This window comes from Emys orbicularis, chromosome 5 (genome assembly GCF_028017835.1).
Source record: "Emys orbicularis isolate rEmyOrb1 chromosome 5, rEmyOrb1.hap1, whole genome shotgun sequence".
NCBI lineage: Eukaryota > Metazoa > Chordata > Testudines > Emydidae > Emys > Emys orbicularis.
In genome coordinates this window covers 15,532,368-15,547,851 of record NC_088687.1, presented here as the reverse complement: position 1 = coordinate 15,547,851, position 15,484 = coordinate 15,532,368, and the positions used below count along the sequence as shown (strand labels likewise).

At 38.3% G+C, this 15,484-nt stretch overlaps 1 protein-coding gene across 1 annotated transcript in view; it reads right to left on the bottom strand.

Moving 5' to 3' along the window:
- Positions 1-974: 974 nt before the first annotated feature.
- The window catches only part of MRPL1 (mitochondrial ribosomal protein L1), a 33,563-nt gene continuing 19,053 nt past the window's right edge, over positions 975-15,484 (bottom strand). Inside the window, exons 8-9 of the mRNA XM_065405172.1 lie at positions 7,896-7,977; positions 975-1,164 (exon numbers count right to left, since the gene is read on the bottom strand). Coding sequence (XP_065261244.1) covers positions 1,034-1,164; positions 7,896-7,977 — 213 coding nt within the window. The 3' untranslated portion in view covers positions 975-1,033. The remainder of the gene's footprint in view (positions 1,165-7,895; positions 7,978-15,484) is intronic.

The window sequence follows — 15,484 nt, the reverse complement described above, 5'->3', positions numbered from 1 at the left end:
TCTACACTGCAGTTAGATACCTGTGGCTGGCCCATGCCAGTTAACTCAGACCAAGGGGCTGTCTAACTGCAGTGTAGATGTTCAGTCTCAGGCTACAGCTCTGGTACCCTGCCACCTCGCAGGGTCCTAGAACCCAAGGTCCAGTCGTTAACTGTTTTAGAACTAAAAAAAACAAGATATTTATGTATATCCATGTGATCTCTCTCTCTTCCTTTAACAGAATGTCTTCATCTTAACAAAAGATAAGGACTTCTTATCCCAGGGGCTATCCTTCACTCAAAGGCCCATGTATCACAGAAGTACAAAGAAAAGCTTATACTTCCTTGGCAATCCCTTCCCCCTGTAAACATCATGTGCAGAGCAGAATGACATTTCCAGCAAATTTCAGGAGTAACACCAACTGACTGCAGTGGAGTTATTAATTTTTATACTGGTGTTATGGAGAGTGGAATTTGACCCATTTCTGCCTAGTAAACCTACATCTATCTCCAACAAAATGAACTAGTGCAACTAGTGTACATTAAAGCATACACAGGACCCAATCCTGCAAAGTGCCAAGTACTCTATTCCCATTGGTTTCAACCGGAATGGAGCATACTCAGCACCTTGAAGGATTGGGCCCATCATTCCCATTAGCAGTAATGGAGAATTAAGCATGCATAATTAAGAGACTATTGCCCTGGAAGGTTATACAATAATGATGGGAATTTATAATAAAGTAAGTTTTGGTTAAATCACAATACGTGTAACAAACGTAACTTGATGAAAGCTTTCACCTGCACATGGAGGAAATGTCAAGTGTCTCAAAGTCTAAAGATACCTTTGATACTGCAGGAATTAAAAACAAAATCTCAAACATGACATTTATTAACTTTTTTTTTTTTTTTTTTTTTTTTTAAAGATGAGATCTGGGCTACACCACCAATTTCTGAGAGTAATCAAACAAATTAATAGGAAAACACATTTTTAAATACTCCTGGAGATTCTTGAACATAAAATGCTAAGAGAATTTGCAGTATAATACACTGATAGGCTATCTTGGAGCTTCTGTTTCTTTAACATCTTCTTTGTCCACTTCCTCTACTTGAGGGAGAAAACGCTTGAGATTTAGTTTTAAACCTTCACTCGTTGAACTTCGAATAATCAAGCGTTGCACAAATGGGCCTAAAAAAACAAAACACAGAAAATAACTTCTGAATTATTCTAGTAGAATTTTTTATACCTGCAGGATGACTTACCTGATCATGATGTGTGCCATATCCACCCCTACCTCCCAGCAGTTGTTTAAAGACAAGCAGCATCACCAAGCCATACGGGGTTAAAAGATGTCTTGGGACACCACCTGATTTCCACTTTATTTCTCAACCACAATGTTGTCAGTTTACACCGGTGCTGATATGATGCTTACATACAGACATGGGATCAGAGAAATGTAGAGCTAGCAGAGAACTTGAAAGGTCATCTTGTCCAGCCCCCTGAGCTGAGCCAGGACCAACCATATCTAAGATCATCCCTGACAGATGTTTGTCTAACCTGGTCTTTAAAACCTCCAACAACAGGAATCCCACAATCTCCCTTGGAAGCCTATTCCAGTGCTTAATTACCCTTATAGTTAGGAAGTTTCCCCCAATATCTAACGTAAACCTCCCTTGATGAAAATTAAGCCCATTGCTTCTTGTCTGACCTTCAGAGGACATGGTGACCAATTGATCACAGTCCTCTTTCTGACAGCACAACATATTTGAAGACTGTTCTCAGGTTCCCCCCCCCACCACCAATCTTCTTTTCTCAAGACTGAACATGTCCAGTTTTCTTAACCTTTCCCCACAGGGCAGGTTTGCTCTGGACCCTGTCCAACTTGTCCACATGATTCTTAAAGTGTTGCACCCAAACCTGGACATAGTACTCCAGCTGAGGCCTCACCAGTGCCAACCGCAGTGGAACAATCACCTCCCATGTCTTATATGACACTCTTGTCAATACACCCCCAGAATGATATTAGCCTTTTTTGCAACTGCACCATATTGCTGGCTCTTATTCAATTTGTGATCTAGTATAACCCCAACATCCTTTTCTGGAGAACTATTGGCTAGCCAGTTATTCCCCATTTTGTAGTTGTGCATTTAATTTCTTCTTCCTAAGTGTAATACTTCGCACTTGTCTTTACTGAGTTTCATCTTGTTGATTTCAGACCAATTCTCCAATTTATCAAGGTCATTTTGAATTCTAATCCTGTCCTCCAAAGTGCTTGCAACACCTCCCAACTTGGTATCATCCACAAATTTTAGAAGCACAGTCTCCACTCCATTACTCAAGTCATTAATGAAAATACTGACCAGAACAGACCCCTGCAAAACCCCACTAAGTATGTCCTCCCAGTTTGACAGTGAACCACTGATAACTACTCTGAGTCTGGTCATTCAACCAGTTGTGAACACACTATATAGTAATTTTACCTAGACCACATTTCCCTAGTTTGCTTATGAGAATGTCATGTGGGACTGTGTCAAAAGCTTTATTAAAATGGAGATAAATCATGTCTACTGCTCTCCCTTCATCCACTAGGCCAAATTACCCAGTCAAAGAAGAAAGTTAGGTTGGTTTGGCATGGCATGATTTGTTCTTGACAAATCCCTGTAGGCTATTTTATCATCCTATTATCTCATAGGTGCTTACAAATTTGTAGTGTAATAATTTTATTCCAGTATCTTTCCAAGTACTGAAGTTAGGCTGAGTGGTCTACAATTCTCCAGGTCCTCTATGTTATATTTTTTAAAGATAGGTACCACATTTGCCCTTCTCCAGTCCTCTGGGACCTCACCCTTCCTCTGAGTTCTCGAAAATAATCACTAGTGATTCCGAGATTTCTTTAGCTAGTTCTTTATGGATCCTAGGCTCAATTTACTCAGGCTCCGCTTTAGATACATGTAATTTATCTAAATATTCTTTAACCTGTCCATTCCCTATTCTTGCCTCCCTCCTTTTTAATACTGTGTTAAGCATCTAGTCACCATTAATGTTTTTTTTGCTTTAAGAGAAGACTGAAGCAAGATAGGTATTAAACACCTCAGCCTTTTTGATGTTGTCCACTGGTAGCTCTCCTTCCCTTGTAAATAGTGGACTTACATTTTCCTTCATCTTTCTCTTGCTCCTAATGCATTTATGGAACCTCTTCTTATTGCCGTTTATGTCCCTTGCTAAGTGTAAGTCATTTTGTGCCTTAGCTTTTCTGATTTTGTCCCTACATGCTGGGGCTATTTTTAATACTGATCCTTAGCTATATCCGTGATTCCACTTTTTAGTAGTAATCCTTTTTGATTTTCAGGTAACTTAAAGAGCTCCTACTGGAGCCATCTTACTAGTCTTCCTATATTTCTTTGCATTAGGATAGTTTGTTGTTGCCTTAAATATTTACTCTGAGAAACTACCAACTCTTCTGAACTTCTTTTTCCCTTACATTTTCTTCCCAGGGGACCTTACATACTAATTCTCTGAGTATGTTATACATGTGTGTGTATTTATGAGAAAAGTTGTCATAACTATAAAGGGAAGGGTAACAGCCCTCCTGTGTACAATACTATAAACTCCCTCCTGGCCAAAGACATCAAAATCCTTTTACCTGTAAAGGGTTAAGAAACTCAGGTAACCTGGCTGACATCTGACCCAAAGGACCAATAAGGGGACAAGATACTTTCAAATCTGGGGGGGGGGGGGGAAGGCTTTTGTTTGTGCTCTTTGTTTTGGGGGTTGTTCGCTCTTGGGACTAAAAGGGACCAGACATCAATCCAGGTTCTCCACATCTTTCTGAACAAGTCTCTCATATTTCAAACTTGTAAGTAACAGTCAGGCAAGGCGTTTTAATTTTATCTTTGTTTTCTCAAATTGTAAATGTTCCTTTTGCTAGAGTGTTTACCTCTGTTTGCTAGAGGGGGTTCCTCTGGGCTCTTTGAATCTGATTACCCTGTAAAGTTATTTTCCATCCTGATTTTACAAAAATAATTTTTACCCTTCTTTCTTTAATTAAAAGCCTTCTTTTTAAAAACCTAATTAATTTTTCCTTGTTTTAAGATCCAAGGGGGTTGGATCTGGACTCACCAGGAATTGGTGGAGGGAAAAGGAGGGGGAAAGGGTTAATTTCTCCTTGTTTTAAGATCCAAGGGTTTGGATCAGTGTTCACCAAAAAAATTGGTGGAAAAGTCTCTCAAGGCTACCCAGGGAAGGGTTATAATACTTAGGAGGGTGATATTCTGGGGGGGGAGGTAGACAAAGTTTCCCAAATAACTCAAATAATTTGGGTGGTGGCAGCAAAACCAAATCTAAGCTGGTAGTTAAGCTTAAAGGTTCTCATGCAGGTCCCCACATCTGTACCCTAAAGTTCAAAGTGGGGAAGAAACCTTAACAAAAGTACTGCAGTTTTTAAAATTTTACAGATTCATTCAAAATCAATATGGTTATGGTTCAGTTATTCTGACTGGAGCAGTACCACTAGTATATAATGTAGATGCCTTAGCAGCCTATAAACTTCTTGTTCTTGCAACCAAACATGTAATCCTAAGGTAAAATTTTCTAAAGTGACTTAGGTTCCTAAATACATCACTTAGGGGGTTTTGAAATTTGTACAGTAACGTATAAAATTTTCCCTGATAACAGAAAAAGCTAATTTCAAACTGAGGATTTATCTCTATTCATTAAAAATACCCACTTTGACCAGGTGGAGAGGCTCCATCTATTTTCCAGGATGGTGGGAACTAACTCAAGTGGGCAGAGTGGAGTAATAGGGCAGAACTCTAGACTAAGAGCTCAATCAGACTGAGGAAACGTGTTACACCTCCAAAGAAATATGCGTCTCCCGGAGCTGTCTTCACATTCGAGCAGAAGGAAATAAAGAGCAGCACTCCTGCAATCAACCTCCACGGTGCATTGTCCATATTTCCGCTCAGAAGAAACATGGTCCAGATCAGCATTCCCACACACAGACTTCACCTGACAGCGAGAGAGGACGGTAGAGCATCTGGTGAGCACAGCCACACACCTGAGAGGGGAAGAGGGGTAGACAGGGCAGTCTGACCCTACCTGGAGGCCCCTTCAAAAGCACAAAAGGAATGAGGTTCAACAATAATGGAGAGCTTGGTGAGGGGCTGGGAAGCCCCACTCCTGTGAAAAGGAGAGAGATCATGCTTCTGTTTGGGTTCTACAGGTTCTTAAGCTTCCCTCATCAACATAATGAGAGCGTGCACCAATAGTACATTAAGTGATGTGACCGTTTGTCACGTGCAGTTCACTCTCTCATCGCCTCTCTCACGGGGAAGTGCATGCTATGGAGTGTTTTTCATTGTGTTTTTAAATAAGTTATAAGTACAGTATGCTCTGTGTTTATATTAGCTACGGCAAGGTCGAAGAAGCACGCCTTGCACCTGAAGAACAAGGTAGCGAGGGCTGTCGTGGGTCTAAATTCCTATTTAGGGTGAGAGGGGAGTGAAAAGGAAAAGCCAAGATGGATTCAGGAAAGGGAGCTTAGTGGTCCATTTGATGTGGGAGGTCAGGAATCACAGAGGGAAATATCAAAAGGGGAAATAACATTTGATAGCACCAAATGTATGGCTGGTGCTAAAAAATGCAAGCAATAGAATAAAGCATTGAAAATGAACTAAATAAGGAGTTTAAATGAAATACTGCATTGAAATATAATAAGGCAAATAATGTAATAAATGCAAACTTCAAGTGTGCTACAAACAAACACAATATTGCTCTAGTCCCAAAGTAATCACCACTTTGATTAAATATTCATCTTTGTTATCATTATTCCTTTGTAGCTCTGTTTGTGATGATTTAAAATTTCTCATTTAGAACAGTTAATCTTTTTTCCCCAGTGCTAAGTGCAGCTCAACGTTAATATACAACGTCACTGACTGCTGGGCAGCTGGCGTTTCTTTGAATTGTTATTAGGTATGTCAGGCAAGAAAAACTGTAGAGAAAAAATAATCCTAGATTTCATATTTTTGTCTCCAGGGATATGGAACACAGCAGAATTAATTTTCCCTATCTGCAGATCTACAAAAACTCATAAATTAGTCATTTATATTCTAAACATTCATTAATGGAAAAACACCAACAACTTCCCCATTCCAGCTGGACTCCTGCTATTGAATGGAAAATGAGCCTTTCTACAAAAGGAACCAAAGAAAAGTCAAATATATTAGGTTCTCTTTGGGGGACGTATGAATACAAATTATTTTATGTTGCAACATATGAATCTGCATGCTTAATTTAGTGAATATTTTTTCATAAGGAGAGCTATACACTAAGCATGCATGTTCAGTGACATGGTTATATGCACATATGGTAAAGAAAACATCCTGTAACTTTTGGTTGTTATACGTTGTGCAAAGGGGGGCTTGAGAAGAATGGAAAATAGGAAACTAGCAGCAACTACTTAGAATGGTAGATTTTGTACATCACCTTTCAGTTGTTACCTAGGTTAAAGTTTGACTTTTAGGAAGCTAAAATAAAAATTTACCCCCTTGTGATAACCACTACACACTAAAATCGCAAGAATTAGTCATTGAAGAGCAAAACTGACTCTTTCTCAACATTGAGCCACTTCAGCAGCTTATGTCCACTTTATTAGATTGATGTAGTTATCAAAACACCTTGGAAAGTCAGGATACTTGACTTCTATTGTTTCTACTGATTACTAATCCTTCGGGTGATCCAATCAGCCACATCTTTTCTAAAACATTGAACCCTTTAAAAAAGTTTATTTTCTATAGGAAAGAAATAAAATCCTGCCAGGAATTTCAAGCACCACAGATAACATGCAACAACAGTGAGAGGTGAGCACAAGCGCTGTGTGGTACGGGGAGCAATTGCTACAGAAAGTCGAGTGGGAAGAATCACTGTGATTGTGTGAAGCAATATAAATATTAAAAATAAAGACAAGGCAATATTTAACATTAGATAGCAGTATACTGGATATTCTATTTAAAACTACTAAACATCAGGCAGCTTCTTCTAAAACTATTATGTTTATTAACCACTCCTATTCCTCCAATCATGCAGAAGACGTTCACTGTGAGTTTACTTTATGATAAAGTCAACAATGAAAAGAGCATGCTGCAGGATCCACATTGTTCGGATTATAACTTAAAAACACCGAACAGAGCCAATACTTCTCTGAAGCCTGTAGGAAACACGCAGAGTGAATTTTTATTCACAATTGACCGCATTCTATTGCTTAGAAAGTTAACAGAAAAGAAACTGACGAATTTGTAATATCAACAGCAAAAATATGGCTGGTGACAGTTCTCTGCACTAAGTAGGTGGCTGATGTGTGACCCCAGATCCTCTGGTGAAGTGCAGCCACATCAGGTCGAACCACCAATCAACACTGGCACTGGAATCCATACATCCAACCCCCATAAAGGCTCACAACACGCAAGAGGCATCCACCGGTGGTGTAGAATTGATGTAGAGGCCTGGAAAGAATTTTCTGCTTGCTTATTCTTTTCTAGACTTCTAGCTTGGCAACCCCCTCATCCTGACCAAATTTCACTAAGCCCTATGTAACAGTCTTCCCTGCAAGCTCAGTTGGGTTCGGTAATTTTGCTTATTTTCTGACCTATGCTGTCCTTTAGTGCATAACAATGCTAAACTCCTGATTTGGCAAGGCACACATCAATAGTGCTTCTGTAGTCAAGGGGACCACTCATATGCTTAAAGTTAGGCATAAAGTTTAAGTAACATGCTGGATCAGGGCTGAAACGCTGCCTCCATCCTAAAGACAGATGACGTGATGTGTGTTTGGCAATAGTCAGCGACGAAGAGCGCTTTCTTATTACTTAATGTATGTAATTTGCTTTAACTTCAATTAAGAGCCTAAAGGAAAAGCTACTTACCATAGCTCAATGGCTTGTACGTACAGACATCCTTAATAATTGCATCCAGATTGGCAACTATCTGTTCATTAGGCATATCCAGCTGAAAGAGGTTAATGCAAAATGAATTATACAGAAGCAAGTGCTGATGATTAATAAAATTAAAAGTGGTTGGGTAAATATTTAATTGGTGTTTTGGGTATCTGAATTTAAAAAATTTCCCTCGATTTAAGATGTCAAGAATTACAAATTCCACTAGTAACATTAGCAAGAAGATACCCCACTGTGAAGAAAAACATTTAAGTAAACCACTAACTTAGCGGCATGTACATCTGACACCACAGTCACATGTACACATCCAATTTCTCAGATGGTAAACCAGGATGCTCAAGATTAAACAGGTACAATCGCTCAGGTGAAAAATGTAAAACCATTTTCAAACCTCTTTTCATTGAGCAATGTGTGGATGACTTCAGATCTATTTTCTAAAGCAATACTTTTAATATAAATTTATTGGCATTAGAGATGTCTGTTAATGAACAATCCTTCATTGGCAGGTAGATGACTTCACAGCGTACTTTCTAGCGTTTTTCCCCACTCTAGTTTTTTAAGTGTCCGATGAGATAGGGTTTCCACCACTGCACTCTGGAGATTATTCGACAATTTACTATATCTCACTCAGCTGATGTGAAGCCCAAATAGTTCCTTCCTCATTTTTTATGCCAACACTTGTAGGTTCTGGCCATAACCGTCCACCCTGATTTTTGTCCACTGGTGGCATTTCCACCCTTCAAGCAGTTGTAGATTTATATATCCATTTGCGATTGCGAAAGCCCTCATTCAGCAAAGCACTTAAGCATGTATGTAAAATTACAAGCACACGAGTAGCCCCAACATCAATGGGACTATGTACATTCTTAAATGCTTTGCTGGATCAAGGCCTTAGCTAAGTAAAAATGTAGCTCTTTAATCTTTCCTCAAATCAATCCCAACCAAACCCCTAATTATCGGTGTTCTTGTCTGAACTCCCTCTAACTTGTCTATATCTTGTTAGTAATGAGATACCCCACACTGAACACATTATTACAGATATAGTTACATCAAAGCCAGTGAGAGAGAGACATATGAAGACTAACTATTAACCTCTGGCTCTGGGATACCTCAATACATGCCGCTCAAAATTGCATTCACATTGTTGTTACAATAATGCCTTGTGGTCTCATGTTTAATTTGTTGTCCACTATCACCAACAGGTTTCACTCAGCATTACTGTTTCCCAGAAACCTCCCTGCCATCAAGTACATTTTCAATTACTTCCCTGTAGGCTTATGAGTTGTATGTTTTGAAGTTGTATCTCCTTATGTTATTTTCTGTCCATCTTTTTAATTTCTCTTGTTTTCTTTATATTATTTCTCTGTCCGCAATGGAGTTTGCAACATAGTGGATTTCACTAATGTGCTATTTATTCCCTCTTCCATACAATTAATAATGAGAATACTAAAACAAGCTCATTTGGTACCCTAGTGGACACATTCCCCCAATCTGATAAAAGACCATAAAGAAAAGTTAATGTAACAGGTATTCAGTGTGAAGAACAAATGTTCCTATGGTATCCAATCCAATTTGTATTCATTTTTTCAAGTAATACTTTGAAAGCCAGCTAAATAATGCATTAAGGCAGCAGTAAAGCAATAGTTATGAAAACTGCCATTACTGCAGTTTACTCTGTTGGTAAAGCTAGCAATTCAACACAAGAAGGAAATTCAGCATAAGGGCAGATTAAATAAATGACAAGAAATTGTAAGGGTAACAATAAAGAACCTCATAACTTAAATGGTATTTTAAGTACCTATTCTTACATTGATGTTCAGAATTGCAGTGATTCTTAATTACATTCTGAATGAGTTGCTTTGCATTTGTTCTATAAAAGTAAGTTTAAAACAATCAGTGAGATATATTAGTATTAGCAGTTTGCTCTGAATATAACATCCTTTACAAGTCTTTTCAATGGAATTAGTAATAAAAGGGGGTACAGTACACCCTAAAAGAGAAGACAAAGAAAGCAGGAGGTAGAAGGGGTGGATTACCAGGGAACTCAGTTACTTACACTATTAATATTTAACATTCATATAGAGCTTTTCATTTACAGATGCTCCCCGGGTTAGGCAAATTCACACTTAGGGCCTGGTCCACACTAACCCCCCACTTTGAACTAAGATACGCAACTTCAGCTACGTTAATAACGTAGCTGAAGTCGAAGTACCTTAGTTCGAACTTACCGCGGGTCCAGACGCGGCAGGCAGGCTCCCCCGTCGACTCCACGTACTCCTCTCGCGGAGCAGGAGTACCGGCGTCGACAGCGAGCACTTCCGGGATCGATTTATCGCGTCTAGACAAGACGCGATAAATCGATCCCAGAAGATCGATTGCTTACCGCCGGGCCCGGAGGTAAGTATAGATGTACCCTTAGGGAAAAAGTTCCATAAGCCAGAAATAGGATTTTAGAGTTGCGGAATTTTTTGTGTAACATACGGGTATACGTTTCCGACTAACGCAAATTTCAAGTTACACAAGGCTTTCCGGAACGGAACGATTGCATAAGTCGGGGGGGCGTCTGTATAGCTCTCAAAGCACCTCAGAAAGATGGAGAAGGATCTTCTGTATTTGATGGACAGGAAAGCTCAGGCATAGAATGAAGTGACCTGCCCAAAGTTATACAACAAGCCATGATAGATCTGAAAATCAGATCCAGGTCTCCTGACTTCCAGTCCCTGGGGTCACACTGTCCCAAACACGAATGCGCTTTTAAAATGCCATTTTCATTTGACAAAGGACACATTTCATTTAAACGCCCATCATATCATTTACATCCTCTTTGCTCTCATATAAGTGTTATGTAGTATAGTGGCATGCAGTTGTCCGGTACAGTATAAAGCCATATAGTCTTTCATGATGCACAATGCACAACAGCCACGCTGTTCGATGGCTGGAGTTTTATCATGTCACCTCACATGGAATTACAAAGATCCTACTGTAATTAATTAAAAGTTTCCTTAACCATTTACGAAAAATGCAAATACCCATAAGAATTAGCAAGGAAAAATATAGCCGTTTGAAGTTCAGTCACCCTGAAACAAAGCCATAGTCTAATTTTAAAACAAGTGTCAACTGGTGCTGAGAAACTAAGCAGAACCTCATGTTTTGCTCCACAAAAGCATTAGAGAACTGCAGTAGCTAAAGACATTACTACCACATCTGATGCACATTATTTGAGTAACAAATCCAGCAATTTCTGATAATAGTTACTCTAAGACCCTCTTTATAATAGCTGATGAACCAATGTTAATTCTAGGCCTGTCTTGTCAGGCAAAAAGCGTTTTTCAATTGTGTTAGCTCAATACGATTGCAAAGCTCCATTAAAGTGCAAGCTAACATATCTGAAGCATTGCTGTAGGGTAGGTTACAACACTGCCAGTTAAGACCGTTTCAAATAAGTCATCCTGAATCTTAATGGGTTTTTTTGGATTGTGTTAACACCTTTTATGCCCAAACAGACATACCCCTTGGGAAACAGTGTTTCATTATTATACTTGCTTAAGGCGCTAACACAGTTTCCCTGATCAGTAGACCACCGGTAGACAAAGTTATAGTTTACAAAACTGTAGTACAGACTAGATAGGGGCTTTACAATCCAATAGGTTAGTGTTTAGATTAGTTTAAAAGAATACTTCAGTACTGATGTATAGCAGAGCACATGTACACACAGTCTGCACCAGCCAGGGAGATCGCTTTATTACTTTTTAGCATTATTCCCTAGAAAAGTGCTTCATGCAATGTCCCCCGCTTGTGCAGATAAGCCTCACAAGTGTCCAAATTCATTAATAACTTGCATCATGAGGGCAGACAGCATTATTTGCAAAACTTCTCAGTCATAAAATGCAAATTCAACCAATCTAAAAACACTGCACATCAAAGCGTAACTAATTTACTATTTTAATCTCAAGTTTGTTTTCAAAATTATTCCACTTTCAGGATATGCAAATAGGAAATGTATAAAAAGGTGCCTCATATTATATCACAAGCTTGAAATATTAGTTAAAACATTTAGTTTATGTCATTCATATAAATGCATCACACCTGAGCCCATTGTATGGACTTAACCATCAGAAAATTCAAATACATATACAGGGTAGGAGTATGGTGGAACGCAACAGCCAGGTGTCAGAATTAAGCATGGAGAAAACAGAAGGCTCTAAGAAAAAGGATTTGATTGTTTTTAATCAGAAAGAGGGTTAGGAGTCATAGTCCAGGAAGGATAAAATTGGAAACTAGTCAAGAAGCCAATCAGGCACAATGAAGGTGCTCTAGATGGTGGAGACACCATGGGAGAGCATACACCACACGCTGTAGCAAAACATGGATTAACAAAGAGAGGAGTCCGATATTTGAAAGACTCAGAGAGGAAGAAAGAACAAATATAGAATGAGATACATGAGTGCCAAAGAGGGGAGAGGGCCCAACCAAGTCCATAGAAACAAATATTGTGAAGATGATGAGGGAAGGCTTTGTCCTTGATTCTGAAATTGGCAAGACGACAGGAGCACAACCTGAAATTTTGCCTATTTCTACGTGCAGGGGAGATGAATAACTGTAATTTGGAGAACAGATTTAGGTTTGATGAACTGGGACTTGCATCATGAAAGCTCCCGGAAAAAACAGACAATGAAATATAAATGAGATCACAAAAACAGAGTAACTGCTATGTTTGTTTTTACAAATAATATACAAATATTAGCAAGAATCGACATACCCAGAAAACCATCTGATTTATGAAAATAAAGTGAGCCCAAAGCAGAAAGTGTGAAATGCATTTAATCATGTCACCTGTACCATTTTTCCCCTTGCTTGTTTCCTGGTTTGTTTGCATAATTCTGTAACAAACTGGGTTTAAAAAAAGGTAAGTGGCCAGCTTTTATAACAGATATGTGCAATGTTCAAGGGCAAGCTAAAGTAAATTAAGCACAGTTCCTGCACATAATAACGTGCTTATTTTATTTTGCAGCTGAATGATACTGAACGTTATTATACAGTCACAATAGCTGTGCTAATGTAAAAGGTTGGAGGATGGCACTTATGTCACGCACATACATTCTAACCTCTGAAGTCTCTGTATTTATCAATCATCTCTCCAATAACACCTCCATTACCCCACTTTGAGTACCTCGCAGCAGTCAAGACACCTCCCTGTCATATTGGAGTAAGCATGCTATTAATACCAGCTTTTCCACATGAAGTCCGCCAACAAAATAATTATTATTTTTTTTTAATATATTGAAATCGCACATTTAGATATCACAAGAGTGGTACCTTTGAAAAGTCAAATGTTTGGGCTGTCCAATTTTACACACTACAGATTTTTAACAAGTTAATTAAAAAAAAAAACTGCAAAAAAGTGTAGAATTAAAATCCATACTACGTTAAGAAGGTTGATGCACCTCAGGTTACAACGTTCATGGGTGTTGGGGTACCTTATTAAAGTAGGCTGTCTAACCATAATCTCAAATCATCTACATTTCTCTGATTACTAAACTGCTGTTCCAACTCATAAGGGCATATAAACATCAGATTCATCTGCTATTTTCCTACTGATATTGCATGCTCCCAATACGGTATTCTGTTGTGTTTGACACTTGGATCTCATCTGAACCACATTTTATGCACTGAGACCTAATTTTTCAGAGTTTTGGTTGCTCAATTTGAGACAACTTAAAGGGTCCTGATTTTCAGGGGATAGGTGCTCAGCACTTTCTGAATATCAGGCCCTTAAAGAAGTCTCAAATTGGGAATCCAAAAAACACTAGCCACTTTTGAAAATATAAGCCCGTACTTCCATTTGTTTTTTTTAAAAACCAGTCTCCTAATGTGTAAAAAGCTATACACTAAGGGGATAAGCAAAATACCTCCACTATTTTTCCCTCCCAAACAAATTATTTTAAATTCTCCAACACTGATTAAATAGCATACCTCTTCTATTTCTTATATATATATAAAAACCTTTTTCTAATACAGGAGGCAGAATTTTGAGAGACACAGAAGAGTTTGCAATTTACAGAAGCATAACAGTACACGAAAATGCATTTGTTTTACATTAAGGCTGAGGGAACTACCGTCTGATTTTTATAGGACACGAGGAAAACAAACAGTTTCGCAACTGCTTCAAAGTCTATAGCACTTTATGAATACATTCCAATTTTAGTGCCTTGTTAGCAAATAGGTTGTCCAATTATTCTTGAAGAGGAAAAGTTTGGCTGTGCATACTATATAATTTAACATTAACATGAAATATTAGATCTTCACTTAGAATTTATTTTACAAACTTAAATGCTTGCAAGAATTTTGATTGACAAAACCTGTAGCAAAAAACATGTCTATTTCCATTAAATTTCTTGCACTGGAGTGAAATTTGCCATTTTGTTTCATTTATGAAACACTCTCTCAATAAAGTCTTTAGTTAAATTAATAAAATTGACATCTCTCCTGTAAATATCCATTTTCAGGTTTCCTGTCCAAAGGACCTACTATTAACTGTCATGCCTGTGCTCCACAAGCAAAAAAATAAAAACAAAAAACACCCCAAACCCTCTAATCCTATTTATTTAACCCATGTCACAATTTTACAGGTTGTGATACAGTTTGTGGAGGATGTGGTTGGTAAATATGGAGTGCTCTTAGAAACACAGTAATATGTTGCTTATTAAGGAAAAAGAATAAATGGAACAGCCCACTAAAAACAAAGCTATATGCATATGTAGGGTCCAGTCCTCTTTGGTGCTAAATTAAATGATATAATCCAACCAGAGGGGACTGACTTCCCTGTCTGCTCCCCCTGCCCAAAAAGTCTGAGACATAGCTATCTCATCCTACTTTTCATAGTTAATTCACAAAGTCAGTTCAATTAACCTCTCCTCTCCAGTGTTTAATAGTCTCATCATACTCAGCTGAGTTCCCATGCCTTTTGTTCTAAAACGAAAAGCAAATACAAATACAAAGCACCATCTCACTGAAAAGAGCTTTTCTTTCGTTGCACTTGCAACTCGCATTCAGTCAAATTCATTTCATACAATGTTCAAGAGTTTCGAAGAAGGTAAAACCTGGCCCTCAGTCTCCATTTCTGTTTTTGCAGCAAACTGAATATAAGAGAGCAATGCACGTAAGATACATTCCCGCAATAATCCATACCAGGGAGCCAAACACAGCAAAGCAAATCAATCCACCTTCCATTTTATTGTGTGCTATCTTTTTCCTGAGTGAGGTGTCGAGAACAAACATGCATTAGTGCCGATTTAGCCAATACATTTTCCAGCCTTCAGTTTTTCTATGGCAGTTTCCCCTATGAAAAATAAGAGCTCAGCCTCAAAAAAATAAAGATAGTTCTCAAATAATTAGAAGTTTAGTGATCTTATTAATAAAAGGCAGGCCCAACTTTACTAATGTTCAAGAGCTGCTACTAAAAATCATTAAAAAAAAGAAAGTGTCCACCCCCAAAACAGAGTCTGATTATTTATGACTTATTTCACAGTGACAAACTAGAAAGCTGGCCAATTTCTCAC